The sequence below is a fragment of the Oryctolagus cuniculus genome, chromosome 1 (assembly GCF_964237555.1).
Source record: "Oryctolagus cuniculus chromosome 1, mOryCun1.1, whole genome shotgun sequence".
In the NCBI taxonomy this organism is placed as follows: Eukaryota; Metazoa; Chordata; class Mammalia; order Lagomorpha; family Leporidae; genus Oryctolagus; species Oryctolagus cuniculus.
The window spans coordinates 68,330,455-68,346,454 of NC_091432.1; the positions used below are offsets into that span (position 1 = coordinate 68,330,455).

General features: G+C 39.5%; 1 protein-coding gene across 26 annotated transcripts in view; it reads right to left on the reverse strand.

The window, feature by feature from the left end:
• LOC100349807 (glycerophosphodiester phosphodiesterase domain-containing protein 4) overlaps positions 1–16,000 on the reverse strand; it is a 176,317-nt gene that overhangs the window by 88,291 nt on the left and 72,026 nt on the right. For all 26 annotated transcript variants that reach the window (XR_007921200.2, XR_007921192.2, XR_007921199.2 and 23 more), the window contains 3 exons: positions 8,020–8,176; positions 6,433–6,654; positions 5,364–5,518 (listed from right to left, as the gene is read on the reverse strand). Coding sequence is in view for 20 of the 26 variants with exons in the window: in XM_051850671.2 (XP_051706631.1) it covers positions 5,364–5,518; positions 6,433–6,654; positions 8,020–8,176 (534 nt within the window). In the remaining 6 variants the exon portion in view is untranslated. The remainder of the gene's footprint in view (positions 1–5,363; positions 5,519–6,432; positions 6,655–8,019; positions 8,177–16,000) is intronic.

The window sequence follows — 16,000 nt, forward strand, 5'->3', positions numbered from 1 at the left end:
GGCTGAAAAGCCCATGAGAGTATTTCAGGCATGGAAAGCCAAGACACTCTGGCAAAAAAAAAAAAAAACAAACAAAAAACAAAAAAAAAAAAACCTAAATGAAAGATCTCTGCGAGTGAGATCCCAGTGGAAAGAACAGGTCTTCAAAGAAGGAGGTACCTCTCTCTGAAGGGAGGAGAGAACCTCCACTTTGACTATGACCTTGTCTAAACAAGATAAGAGTCGGAGAACTCAGAGGGCTTCCATAGCCTTGGAAACTCATGACTGGTGCATAGGGAGATTACTGATGCCATAAACAGGAGTGTCAATTTGTAAAGTCAACAACAGGAGTCACTGTGCACTTACTCCTCATGTAGGATCTCTGTCCTTAATGTGCTGTACATTGAGGCTTAATGCTATAACGAGTACTCAAACAGTATATTTCACTCTGTGTTTCTATGGGGGTGCAAACTGTTGAAATCTTTACTTAATGTATACTAAACTGATCTTCTGTTAAAAAAAAATTAGCAATTCCCAACTTGACTCTCGCTGGGATTAAACATGACAATAGGTCTGATCTGATTTCATCATCATTTAAAAAATCATCTATTATTTTTCACTTTATGTTTCTGTGTGGGAGCAAACTGTTGAAATCTTTACTTAATGTATGCTAAACTGATCTTCTGTATAGAAAGAGAATTGAAAATGAATCCTCATGTGAATGGAAGGGGAGAGGGAATGGGAAAGCGGAGGGTTGCAGGTGGAGGGACGTTATGGGGGGGAAGCCATTATAATCCATAAGCCGTACTTTGGAAATTTATATTCATTAAATAAAAGTTAAAAAAAAAAGGGCCTGCGCCGCGGCTCACTAGGCTAATCCACCGCCTTGCGGCGCAGGCACACGGGGTTCTAGTCCCAGTCGGGGCGCCGGATTCTGTCTCGGTTGCCCCTCTTCCAGGCCAGCTCTCTGCTGTGGCCTGGGCAGGCAGTGTAGAATGGCCCAAGTCCTTGGGCCCTGCACCCCATGGGAGACCAGGATAAGCACCTGGCTCCTGCCATCAGACCAGCGCGGTGCGCCGACCGCAGCGCGCCGGCCACGGCGGCCATTGGAGGGTGAACCAACAGCAAAAGCAAGACCTTTCTCTCTGTCTCTCTCTCTCACTGTCCACTCTGCCTGTCAAAAAAAAAAAAAAAAAGGAAAATATGTATAAGCTAAAAAAAAAAAATCTGATAAAGGAAATAAATTCAGTAGAACTGTAGGATACAAAATCCATGTGCAAAAATCCATAATATTTCCATACACTAACAATGAACAATAGGAACAAAATAAAATACAAAGGAACATACTAATCAAGGAGGTGAAATATGTGTACAATGAATACTGTAAAACACTACTGAAAGAACTTAGAATAAGATACAAATACACAGAAAGATATCCCATGTTCATGGATGGGAAAATTTAATACTATTAAAATGTCAACACTACCCAATGTGATCCATAAGGAAAATACAATCCCTATCAAATGTCCACCATAATTTTTCACAGAAATAAAAAACAATCTTTAAATTAATATGGAACCGGGGGGCTGGAGCTGTGGTGTAGTAGGTAAAGCTGCTGCCTTCAATGCCAGCATCCCATATGGGCACCAGTTTGAATCCCAGCTGTTCCACTTCTGATCCAGCTCTCTGCTGTGGACCAAGTCCTTGAGCCCCTGCACTAGTGTGGGACACCTGGAAGAAGCTCCTGTCTCCTGGCTTTGGATCAATGCAACTCTGGCCATTGAGGCCATCTGGGAAGTGAAGCAGCAGATGAAGGACATGTCTGTCTGTCTGTCTCTCTCTCTTCCTCTCCTTCTCTCTCTGTATAACTCTTTCAAATAAATAAATAGATTTTTAAAATAATTAATATGGAACCACAAAAAACTAGCAAGTAGCCAAAGGAATTTACTAGATGAAAAAGTAGGAGAAAATCTCTATGACATTTCTCTGGGAAATGATTTTTTGAATATGATCTCAAAGGGACAGACAACAAAAATTAAAATACACAATTAGGTGCAGAGGTTAAGCGGCCTCTTGTGATGGCCACATCCCACAACAGAATACCTGTTCTAGTCACAGCTGCTCTACATCTAATCCAGCTCCCTGAGAATGTGCCTGGGAGGGCAGCCAAAGATGGATCAAGTACTTGAGTCCTGCTGCCCACATGGGAGAACTGGATTTCCAGACTCCTGGCTTCAGCTTGGCCCAGTCCTGGCCACTGTGGGCATTTGGGGATTGAATCAGGGGGTAGAAGATCTCTTTCTCTCTGTCCCTTTGCTTTTCAAATAAATCAATCTTTAAAAAGTAATAAAACAGTACATCTCTGTCTTCATATAATTTTTAGTAAAATGAGGTATTTAAAACATTAGTCAAACTGGCATGTTCACAGCATCTTGTGATTGGTCTGATGTACCAGGAAGTGAATATTGATCAGAGAGAATTTACTGGAAAGGTGATGTAATCACAAAATATACTGATTGTTACAGAACTATTTACAGTATAACCACTTAACTCTTCCAACTTAGAGATCTCTGAGTGAAATGATTTGGAAGTCCTACCTGTTGAACTTACTACAACTAGCTCTGCAGTACAGCTATACGGAAAAAGTCTTCCTCTCACTACTGGAGAATATGCCTTCCTTCTGGAGGAGGATGATGTCGCTCCCCCTCTTCGTGGAGGAACGACACAGGACCCTGCGCTGTTCTTTCGTCTGCTCGGCCCTCCCCGGGTTTGCTGCTGGTTCTTCCCGGGTTGGCTACTATCCCTTCCACCTCCGTGGAAGGGCAGTTCCCCCTGGCCACATTCCCCACTTCCGCAGGGGAGCGGCACACCGCCGGCCGGCTCTTCTCGGGGGCTGCACAGGTGTTCCTTCAAATAGGTGTTCCCCTTAGATGTTCCTGGTGCATGCCGTCTCTCTCCTCCTTTATAGTCCTCCTCCGCCAATCCCAACTCGGCTGCCCACACGCCGAGTACGCTGCTCTCCTCCAATCAGGAGCAAGTCCTGCAGCTTGTCAAGTTGGTGAGAGGCAGCTGGGTAGAAGCTGTTTACTTCTCTCCCAGCGCCATATTGTGGGAGAGCAGATGCATAGAATAAGTCTTAATTCCAGTAACTCAGTCTAGTCCGGTTTGCTCCCCACAGATGATGTCTGGCTTATATTGCCCTTTCACATAAACATGTCTTGGTATACTGTAGATAGTACTGCTCAGTAAGTATTTGCTGAGCTAACTGACTTTATAATAGGATCTGTGTTAAATCTGATACCAGTTGCAACTATGGCCAATGAGTAACTTTAAAGTTACTTTAACTTCTTCCCTCTTGAGAAGAATTTGGATTCTGTAAGATCTGTATTTAAATCCCAGGTTGGGGCCAGCACTGTGGCGTAACAGGTAAAGCTGCTGCCTGGCAGTGCTGGCATCCCATATGGGCGCCAGTTCAAGTCCCGGATGCTCCACTTCCAATCCAGCTATCTGCTGTGGCCTGGGAAAGCAGTAGAGGATTACCCGGACCCTTGGGCCCTTGTACCCACTGGGGAGACCTGGAGGAAGCTCCTGGCTCACTTCAGATCGGCACAGCTCCAACTGTTGAGGCCACGTGCCAGCAGATGGAAGCTCTCGCTCTCTCTTGCACGCGCTCTCTCTCTCTCTCTCTCTCTGCCTCTCCTTCTCTCTCTCTGTAATTCTGACTTTCAAGTAAAATAAATAAATCTTAAAAAAAAAAAAACCTAGGTCTACCACTGATTAATTGTATCAACTTGGGTGAACTAGCATACTTCTGTCCATGGGAAATGATTAACACATAGCACAACATAGGGGGATGGTGACAGTAAAAGCAGCAGCTACCATTTATCGTCATTTTACATTTGCCCAGCATTTTGCTGCATGCATAGTAAGAATTATCTTCTTTAGTCTTTTAATATTCCACTTCTAGCTGATACCATTGTTAAACTAATTTACAAAGGAGAAAATGAACACAAACTTGTCCAAGGTCACACATGTAGCTGATGTGTAGATCAGGATTTGAAATAAGAGCCTGTGGTCTAGCAAGCACAGAATGTTTTCTATTTGAAAAAATAAATAAATAAAAGGAAGTAAAATATACTCAAAGTACCTGAGTAATGAGAAAAATTCCTAAACGGAAAAAAAGTAAAACGTACCTAATTTTCCAATGCTAGAAGAAAAAAGACATCATTATGTGATCAACCACGCCATACCATAGCCAGAATCACAGGGAAAGCAGGAACAGGAACAGAGGTGCATACAACAGCATGGTTCATGCCTTGGGATGCAGAAAGATATGCAGGGGAATTTTTTATGACACCTTGGCAGACCATATATTTAGATTTACATACATACACATGCGAGGGAAATATATATATATATGAGTATGTGTGTGTATGTGTGTGTTTGTGTGTCTCCAAGGATTTTGTCTCTGAAGCATTTAGAATTATCTGAAAAAAATTATCCTTAAATCAAAGAGTAAGGGGATATGGATCAAATTAAGCAACGATTAATAACAGGTTTGCAAATGTACTGGGTTATTCTCAAGTGCTTTCAATTCTGAAACTCTGTCTCGGTTGTTTATTGTAAACATGGTATTAATAGTTTTAGTTTCTTCTCATGCTTGGATATTTTGTTTTGATTTTCAATAAGTGGATTTAAAATTTTTTAAATTTATTTGACAGGCCAAGGAATGGGGGCAAGGGAAACAAAAGGAGACAGAGACACAGAGAAAGTGAGCACTCACAAGATGGTTTACTCTCCAAATGCCCACAATTGGCTAGTCTCTCACTTAAGTGGCAAGAACCCAATCATTTGCACTAACACTACTGCCTCCCAGGGTCTGCATTAACAATAAATTGCAGTGAGGAGCTGGAGCCAGGTATTGAAGCCACACATTCTGATATGGAACTCTGGCATCTTAACTATTAAGCTAAAAGCTCAGCCCTTAAGTTTAAATAATGGTTTAGAAATATTCTTAATTATACCAACAAGAACCATCTTGATCACAAAACTATTTATGAGTTACTATATTTCATCTGTTATTGGCAGGAGAAGGTAAGCTTTTATTTTTCAGTTCTGACTTTTTAGTGTTTACCTTATAGAAAAACACAAATGCTAAGCATATAAAAAAGTGTGCTAAATGATGTCATCATAGCACAAAGGAGAAGGGACTGAAATCTATATTCCAAGGGCATATTCCATACTTGATAAATGTTTATTGGCAGAGGATACCAGCAAGATAACCACAGAAAGAAATCCTAAGACGGGAAGTTTAGCTTAGTTGGAACACATATTTTCTGCAAGTAAGATAACACATGCCAAGAGAGCTACAATCAAACACTTACCTAAACCCTCTGTAGAACAAATTCTTGTAGTCAACATTTATTGTACTGATATTTTCTTTCTTAAGTTCTTTAATGGTGTATAAACGGCCCACCAGCTGAAAACCAGGTGCTGTCTCCCTGACGTACTTTCTATCATGAGTTGACAACCAATAAATCTGTAAGGAGAAACAGGAAGTCCTGCAGCAAATAATCGCCTGCCTAGGTACAATGGGCCCATACATAATTGATGGAGTGCCATTCCAGCACTCGTAGTAGTCTATTGTGAGCAGAAAGAGATTCTAGTCCTTGATCAAAAAATAAACCTGACCTAATGTTAGCTAATGAACTCTCATAATGGGGTTGTCACCAAGGCTGTTCTAGAGCTGAGTTTTTTTAGGACTGCTCCATCCACATTAATATTAAGTGTCAAGGACCACATATACAGAAAACCTCATACTACCAAAGAGTTGGTAAATATGGGATGAAAGGTGGTAATCAAAATATCTGTGGTTGATGTTCCTAAAAATCACCTGAGAGGAGTCATTTCTCGCCAACAGGGACAGTATTATGATTCATCTGTGGAAACAGCTCTATTTGCAAGAAGACAGATATTTGTTTCACTCACAGTATTCCCATTTTCTGAGAATTTAAGTGATTTGGAATAATTAACTGCTCAAACACAATTACTTCTAAAAAACATGAGTAAATCTCAAGAACCAGTTGTCTTTCTATCACACTCAGGAAAGTCAAGCCTTCAAAGCTTAGGCTCTTTCTAACAAATCTACATTGGTGATGGTACAGGTCACATCACGTAGTTATTACACACACCACACTTTAGCTCTGTTGCTAGTATTTCACTTGGTTTGGGATAGCAAATAGCTTCAATGTTCTTCCTCACTGACATAAATTTCTCTGATTCACTCTTAGATTATCTCATGTAACTGTGTAAGTAACAATCTCCACTTCCATAGAAAGTAAATTACTTAAAGCTCTCAGGCAAGAATTACAAGGTAGGTCAAACACAACTACTATGCTCCTGGGACAAGGTACCCACCTCCCAACCTCTACTATAATACCAAGATAGACATACCAGATGTGGCTCAATTTTAGAGTCAAGGATCACTTTTGTTACATGCTTAACAAATGAGTAGTTGAGAGGATGTTTCGCTGGAGGGCCATAAAGATCAAATATCACAAATTTATTTGCCTTCTTTGCAAGTTCCAATAAATCATCTAGTTTTGGAATCGACTGGTTTCTTGCTCTGTTTTTATCAGCCTCTGATAGAGGTTTCATATTGAAAAACGGTTTGCGCTAAAAATAAACACATCAAAGAATACATTGGTTCCTATCAAAATCATTTTCTAGTTCTCCTACTGTATATTCCCACACTGAGTTCCATACTGTGCCATTAACACTCAATTCACCAGGCCCTCTGAAATACTAGTTCTAAGATAAAAGATGACATGGAGAGAAATAAAATGTGATCTCCATCAGTAATTATGGCATTTGGAATCATTTCTTCTGTAATCTAGAACCTGCTGTATCTGCACTGAAAGTCCTTCATTCTGTTCTTGACCTTCCTTTCCAGCCTCTTTCCCCATAACTTGAAGTAATACATAACTTTTCAGTCATGCTGGCTTCTTGCATGAGCTCTCACTGTTCTAGAATTGTGTAACAAAAAAAGAACACAAGTGTTGGCTTTAAAACTCAAATAATATTTTTCTTTACACAACTTCATTTTCATTCTCATTCACACTTATATTATTTCCTCACCTCTTGCCATTAGCCTCCAAAAAAAAACTATTCTTTCTCATTTTTCTCAAGAAAGGGAATAATCACTTGTACAATAGCCCATAAAATTGGTATATAAGAGGGCAGATCACAGAAACTGAATTAAACCATGGTCTATATGATTTGTATTTGAGTGGAGGGCTACAATTAAAGGTTTTGTTAATTGCCAAGGAAACAAAAATTCATTTTAGAAATCAAGACGTTTTTAGATGCTACCAGATCCAGACCAACTAGTTCACTTACTTGTTAGGCCTTCAAGTGAGGAAAATGTTAAAAGAACAGGATGGGAAAGTTCAAAACAGAACCAAATATTCAAAAATGATAACGATTAACCAATAGAGTTTAAAACTAGACTCCAAGGAGCTTTAAATAGTATTATGGGGGGTTAGATATAACAGCTGAAGTAAATTAAGTCTTTTTTGCATATAAAACAAGGGGTTTAATCAGAAAAATAATCCAGAAAGGGACAATGCTTGTTTAGATTGTATACAACACTTGGTTGAACATTTTCAAAAAGCCCTAGGAAATAACAAAGTTAGAAATGAAACAAACTTCTGGTTCTACAAATAAAATACAGGAAAATGCCACATACATATGGATGCATTGAATAAATTTATGAAATACCTGGATAAAAGAGAATTATATGACAAGAATAAGTTCACAAGTTTGTCTTCAGACATTTTGGCAAATGTACAAAAAAGAAATCAGATCTATTGCATTACCAGAAAAGACCTCCTGCCAATTCCATAGTCCTGCTTCAAACTGGGATGAAACTGTGTACACTTGCCTGTCTTCATTTATGGCCTTTATTTCCAGGAGCAGCACATGACCCTGAACATATGAGGGATTCGATGCAGGTTTGTGGAACTCGGGAACGTTTCTTACCCATGGGTCTATAAACCATCTGCCTGCATTCAGAGTCGACAGGAATGTCCAATTGAAGAGGGCAGGATGCTGAAGTGCAGCTTCTGGCAGGACCTCCTCGATATTGGTCGTTCTTCTCAAGTCAAAGTCATGCATGTGGAAAGGCACACGATCAATACTGCAAGCAGAGGAAGGAGAGAGGCAGGGGTAGACAGGCTGAACTTAGCCACCCTGACAGACAGGATCCCCAGAAAGTCCTTCAAGGTTACAAGTCCTACAAGGGTCCCTTACTGCCTCTCAAATCACACCAAAGCACTAAGAACAAGTCATTTGCAATTTGTCAGTATTTTTCAGTCCTAGGAATCAATATTTCATGACACATAATCACATTAGTAATGGTAAACATTTATTTAGCGGTTTTCTGGCATAAAAGAAGCAATGGTTACAGTAATGGCTTGAGAATAAGAAAATAGGGTTGAGGATAAGGCAGGATCCTGAATCCCAGGAAGTATATTGCATATACATTTACACAATTTGTCTGTTTTTCTGACCCTTTTGTGGGGAGCAACTCGGACTAGACTAAGTTACTGGAATTAAGACTTATTCTATGCATCTGCTCTCCCACAATATGGCGCTGGGAGAGGAGAAAACAGCTTTTACACAGCTGCCTCCAGTTCAGCCAATAAACTGTAGGACTTGCTCCTGATTGGAGGAGAGCAGCGTACTCGGCGTTTGGGCAGCCGAGTTGGGATTGGTGGAGGAGGACTATAAAGGAGGAGAGAGACGGCATGCACCGGGAACATCTAAGAGGAACATCTAAGGGGAACACCTGTGCAGCCCCCGAGAAGAGCCGGCCGGCGGTGTGCCGCTCCCCCGCGGAAGTGGGGAATGTGGCAGGGGGAACCGCCCTTCCACGGAGGTGGAAGGGTCGGTAGCCAACCCGGGAAGAACCAGCAGCAAACCCGGGGAGGGCCGAGCAGACGAAAGAACAGCGCAGGGTTTAGTGTCGTTCCTCCACGAAGAGGGGGAGCGACACCTTTTCCCAACCAGGCATCTGCCCTGAGTATTTCTGGTCCTAGACCCTCCACATTAGAAAGGTTCCTGGTCCTATTAACGGCTTTAGAGAATCTCTTTTATAAAACTCGAATAATATTCCCTTTTCATTAAAATATCTATGAAGGGAGTATCTATAATGGCCATGAAGAAGGGTGATGACTTAGTCTCCTGCCATAAACAACTAGAAAACTGGGCAAAATAAAGGAACTACATCTAATTATTTTCAGTCAATTGGCAGAGAGCATAATATGCTCTCTGAGATAAAGGACATAAATGAAATAAAATCTTTCATTACATAGGCATCCTTCCCATAGGGGAATATCAGATTGTTGTATAGGTACAGAGAGGAGGAGTCTAAAAGGGACCCACCTATTTTTCTGAAATGAGGAGAAACAAATGAGAATAAGTAGATGTCAAGACAGAATTTGTAGGATAGAATCGGTCCCTTGAATATATAACTAAATACCAATTCATTTCTAATTTGCCTTTTGTTTCATGTATTTATTCTAGATATTTAATTTAACTATGGTCATACATTATTTATCCTTTTGTGTCTAGCTTATTTCCTTTAGTGTAACATATTCAAGGTCCCAAATTCTAACATCCATATTGTAGCAGACTTCATTCATATTCATGCTTGAAATAACCCATTGCATGTATATATAGCACATGTTGTTAATCCATTCATCTAGTGATGGATACTTGGGTTGTTTCCATCTTTTAGTTACTGTGAATACTGCTGCAACTAACATGGACTTACAAGTATCTGTTTCAGTTCCTGTTTTCAATTCTTTAGGTGTAGACCTAGACTTGGAATTGCAATTCAATTCTGTGTTAAGCTCTTTTAAGTACCCAGTTGTTTTTTCATAGTAGCTGTACCACTTTACATTACCACCAGCAATGTACAAGATTTCCAATTTCTTAACATCCTCACCAACATCTGTTATATTCCACTTTTTAATTACAGCCATACTAGTAGATGTGAAGTGCTAATTGTGGTTTTGAGCCGCATTTTTCTGATGCTTAGTGATGCTGCATATCCTTTCACATACTTGCTGTCAATCTGTATGTCTTCTTTTCAGAACGTCTATTCAGTAACTTAACATTTTTAAATTGGGTTGTCTTTCTGTTGTGCAGCTGAAGTTTATATATTTATATTTTAGATAGACATAAATCCTCATCAGACACGTGATTTGCAATTTTTCCTCCCATTATATAAGTTATCTTTGTGCTATCTTGACAATACCATTTGATATGCAAAAGTTTCTGGGGCCGGCGCCATGGCTCACTTGGTTAATCCTCCTCCTGCAGCGCTGGCATTTTATATGGGCGCCAGGTTCTAGTCCTGGTTGCTCCTCTTCCAGTCCAGCTCTCTGCTGCGGCCTGGGAAGGCAGTGGAGGATGGCCCAAGTGCTTGGGCCCCTGAACCCACTTGGGAGACCAGGAAGAAGCACCTGGCTCCTGGCTTCGAATCGGCGCAGCGCCGGCAGTAGCGGCCATTTGGGGAGTGAACCAACAGAAGAAAGAAATTTCCTCTCTCACTGTCTATAACTCTACCTATCAAAAAAAAAAAAGCTTAATAAAAGTTTCTAATTTTGTTTTTTTTTAAGATTTATTTATTTATTTGAAAGACAGTTACAGAGAGAGGTAGAGAGAGAGAAAGAGATCTTCTATCCGCTGGGTCACTCTCCCAAATGGCTTTAATGGCTGGAGCTGAGCAGATCCGAAGTCAGGAGCCAGGAATTTCTTCCAGGCTTCCCACGTGGGTACAGAGGCTCAAGGACTTGGGCCATCTTCCACTGTTTTCCCAGGCCATCACAGAGAGCTGGATCGGAAACAGAACAGCCGAGACTAGAACCAGCGCCCATATGGGATGCTGGCACTTCGGGCCGGGGCTTTAACCCTCTGTGCCACAGTGCCAGTCCCAAAAGTATCTAATTTTGAAAAAGTTCAATTTTTTTTTCTTCTGTTGCTTGTGCTTTTGATGTCTTACCTGAAAATTCATTATCAAATATGAGACTATGTTTTCTCCTAAGAGTTTTAATTTTAGCAATTATACTAAGATAACTGATCGATTTTGAGTTATATTTTGTGTATGATGTGAGATAAAGTTCATTTAACTGCTTTGCATTTTTTTTTTTCAAAAATCAGCTGGCATCAAAAAATGAAAAGATAAACTACTAAATGGGAAAATATTTCCAAATTATATATTGAATAATACAGAGTTCCTCTTTAACTCATGACTTAAAAGTACATATGTTCAGAGTCCAAATGTCTAGATATCTTGTTAACTTTGACACTAATTTCTAATTTGATTCCATTGTGAACACAGAACTCCTCTGTATGACCTAAATTCTTTTAAATTTGCTAAGGTTTGTTTTATGGCCCAGCATATAGTCTATGTTGGTATATGTTCTGTGAACACTTGAAAAGAATGTGTCCTCTGCTGTTCATGGGTTGGGTATTGTAGAAATGTCACTTAGAGCCTGTTGGTTGATGTTGTTCAGCTCTTCTCTATTTTGATGGTTTTCTGTTTAATAGTTGATGCTATTCAGCTCTATCTTTGATGATTTCTATTAATGGTTACATCAGTTACTAAGATAGGGATGTTATAGCACTCAACTATAGTTGTGGATTTGTCTATTTCTTCTTCCAGTTCTGTCTATTTTTTCTTCATTTATTTTGAAGCTCTATTATTGGGCTCATAAATTGGAAACTGTTATGTCTCCTTAACAAATTAACTTTCTAAAAATCATTATGTATAGGTCCAGCACTATGGCATAGTGGATAAAGACACCACCTGCAGTGCCTGCATCCCATATGGGTGCTGGTTCACCTACCTGGCAGACCCAGAAGAAGGTCCCAATCAACCCAGCTCCAGCCATTGTAGCCATGTGGGGAATGAACTAGTGGATGGAAACTCTTTCTCCCTCTCTCTGCTTCTCAGCGTCTCCATCTCTCTCTGTGTAACTCTTTCAAGTAAATAAATAAATCTTCAAAAAAATCTTTATCCATTTAAAAACTAAAAATCATTATGTAATGCCCCTCTTCTTCACTGGTAATTTCCTTTGTTCTCAAGTCTATCTTGTCTAATGTGAACATAGACATTCCAAGCTTTCTTTGATTAGTATTTGCAAAATATACTTTGTATTCTTTTAATTTACCTATATCATTTAAGATGTATTTCTTATAGAGAGTATACAGACTGCTCATAGTTTTAAAATTAATTCTACCGGTCTCTTTTAATTTGTTTAGTTACATCTTCTATATTGAATATGTTTGTTGGTAAATTAGGATCTAAATCTGCCATTTTAATACTAGCTTTATTTTTTCTCCTTTTGATGTTATTCCTGTTTGTCCTTTCTAACCTTCTTGTTAGTCTTCATAAACTTTTTTTAACCTGTGTGTTTCTTTTTAATGTATCTCTTCAAATAATATTTGGATTTACTTTAGAAATTATAAAACACGCCCAAGAGGATTCAAAATTTCATGGAAAATGTGTACTATCTTTTAATTCCATTTATCCATGAACTTTTTTAAGTCCACATATACCCACATCTGCACACAAACTTATCAGTCTACCAATCTGCCACTTCAAGTTGAATGTAGAAACATGAACACTCTTTAGGTTCCTTTACCACACCTATATCAAAACATATTGAGATACACATCAGACAATGTCACAATTTTTAAATGCTATTTTGTTTACTTATATGTTATTCTCTGTGTTGCTTATTCTTTTTTTTCCGGTGTACAAAGTTTATTTTTGCAATCATTATTTATTTTGTCTGAAGAATTTTCCTTTCCATTTAGTTCTTCTTTATTCCTTTGCTAAGATTATCTACTTTTTATTTATTTCATAAGCTTTCTTAATTGCTTTTTGGAGTTACTTTATGGCAGCTATTTTTAAATCTTTCCCACATGATTCCAACACCTATTTCTCTTGGTGTTGACATTTATCAATTATCTTTTCTCATTCAAATTAAGATTTCCATAAGTTTTGGATTGTGTACTGAGGATTTTTAGCAATATAAATGTAACATTCTCTTTTTTAGATTTACTTATTCATTTGAAACACAGAGTTACAGAGAGACAGAGAGAGAGAGGAAAAGACAGAGAAAGAGATTTTCCATTGGCTTGGTTCACTTCCCAAATGGTAACAATGGCCAGAGGTGGACTGGTCCAAAGCCAGGAGACAGGAACTTCTTCTGGGTACAGGGGTCCAAACATTTAGGCCACCCTCCACTGCTTTCCCAGGTACATAGCTGGGAGCCAGATCAGAAGTGGAGCGGCTGGGACTCAAACTTGTGCCCATATAAGATGCTGACATTGAAGGCAGAGGCTTTACTTGCTACACCACAACACCAGCCACAATGGTTCTTATTTAACTCTATTTATGGCAGAGGTTCAAAAACTTTAGGTTCAGAACATGTCTTAGTAAACGTTTTGGGCTGGGGTTCAAATGCCAATTTAGTTTTCTATGATTCTACAGTGCTCTTCTGGTCTTTTCCAAATGTGTGCTACCCAGAAACCAGTCTATAAACTGGGTTGAAGCTGTGGCATGGTGAGTGGAAATGCTGCCTGCGGTGCCAGCATCCCATCTGGACGCTGGTTCTAGTCCCAACTGCTCCACTTCCCATCCAGCTCTCGGCTGTGGCCTGGCAAAGCACTGGATGATGGCCCAAGTCCTTGGGCCCCTGCACCTGCATGGGATACCTGGAGGAAGCTCCTGGTTCCTGGCTTCTGATGGGTGCAGCTCCCAGCGTTGTGACCACCTGGGGAGTGAAGCAGTGGATGGAAGACACCTCTCTGTCTCTCTCTCTGCCTCTGCCTCTCTGTAGCTCTGCCTTTCAAATAAATAAATCTTTAAAAAAAAATACAACCTGGGCCGGCGCCATGGCTCACTAGGCTAATCCTCCGCCTAGCGGCGCCGGCACACCGGGTTCTAGTCCCAGTCGGGGCACCGGATTCTGTCCCGGCTGCCCCTCTTCCAGGCCAGCCCTCTGCTGTGGCCAGGGAGTGCAGTGGAGGATGGCCCAGGTGCTTGGGCCCTGCACCCCATGGGAGACCAGGAAAAGCACCTGGCTCCTGGCTCCTGCCATCGGATCAACGCGGTGCGCCGGCCGCGGCGGCCATTGGAGGGTGAACCAACGGCAAAGGAAGACTTTTCTCTCTGTCTCTCTCTCTCACTGTCCACTCTGCCTGTCAAAAAAAAAAAAAAAAAAACCTGGATGATGTTCCAAAGCAATATTCAAGTAATCTACTATGGTATTTCTCATTGGTTTCATGTATAAGTTATTCAAAAGTGTGCCAAGGACTGTACATAAAGGTTTTAAAATTCCATTAGTCGATCATGACCATTCCTTAAATAATTAAATAAATCACTGTATTACTCAGCAATTCCACTTCTGGGTATATAGACAAAACAATGGAAAGCAGGGATTCAAAAAGATATTTGTACACCTATGTTCATAGCAGCATTATCAGGCTGGATAATGGTAGATGCAATCCAAATGTCCATCAATAGATGACTGAATAAACAAAATCTGAGAGTATTAGTCAATCTAGAAAAGGAAGGCTTGAAAACCTCCAGCTAACATCACACTCAGTGGTAAAATCCTCAAAGTCTTTCCTCTAAGATAAGGAACAAGGCAAGAATTTCTGCTTTTGTCGTTTCTGTTCAACACAGTACTGAAGATCTAGTCAGTGGAATTAAGAAACAGAAATGAAAGAAATCCAAATCTGCAAATAGTAAGTAAAATCATCTCTGTTTGCAAATGAAATGATCTAATATGTAGAACACTTTAAAATTCCCCCCAGAGAAACTGTCAAACAAATTCAATACAGTTGCAGAACACAAAATCAACATGTGAAGTAAGTTTCACTTCTGTATCCTAATAATGAGCAATCTGAAAGAAAATTAAGAAAACACTCCCATTTATAATAGCATAAAAGAGAGTAATGCTTAGGATTATACCTAACCAAGAAAATGAAAAACCTCTACACTGGAGGAAACACTATGAAAATAAATAGAATGACATCTATATTGGGGAGGGGGGTAATATATATTTTTAAAAGGATTCAATAATCCTTTCTTAAGTGAAAACAAAACGTGACGAGAGGAGGAGGAGAAGAAATATCCAGTTATCATCAATGTAGATTGTTTACTTAAGGCCTTGTATTTGTACGTGTACATATAACAGACCATAGCACACACAAAAAAAATGTTGTCTGGCTCTCTTAACATACAATATGCATCAGAACATTAGTCTACATTCATTGAGTGCTGTCATCTTTGGATGTCTTTACAATGGGTAAATTCATTGATATCTAACTCCAAATACTCATGTCAGTTCCTTGAAATGTTACTGCCCATGAATCATGACAAGTACTTTTTATAACAGAAGCAGAAGCCAAAATATTTAGATAACACAAGTTAATGGTTATTTTAAAAAGAGAAAATAAAAATTCAGTTACCAACTTACGGGATTTTGTATATTACTAAGTATTCTATTTTATTTTCATGGCTTGAATTTTATTTATTACTTGAGAAATCAAACTTAATTTCTTTTTTTAACTTTTATTTAATGAATATAAATTTCCAAAGTACAGTTTATGGATTACAATGGCTTCCCCCCCATAACATCCCTCCCACCCGCAACCCTCCCCTTTCCCACTCCCTCTCCCCTTCCATTCACATCAAGATTCATTTTCGATTCTCTTTATATACAGAAGATCAGTTTAGCATACATTACGTAAAGATTTCAACAGTTTGCACCCCCATAGAAACACAAAGTGAAATATACTGTTTGAGTACTTGTTATAGCATTAAGCCTCAATGTACAGCACATTAAGGACAGAGATCCTACATGAGGAGTAAGTGCACAGTGACTCCTGTTGTTGACTTAACAATTTGACACTCTTGTTTGTGGCATCAGTAATCACC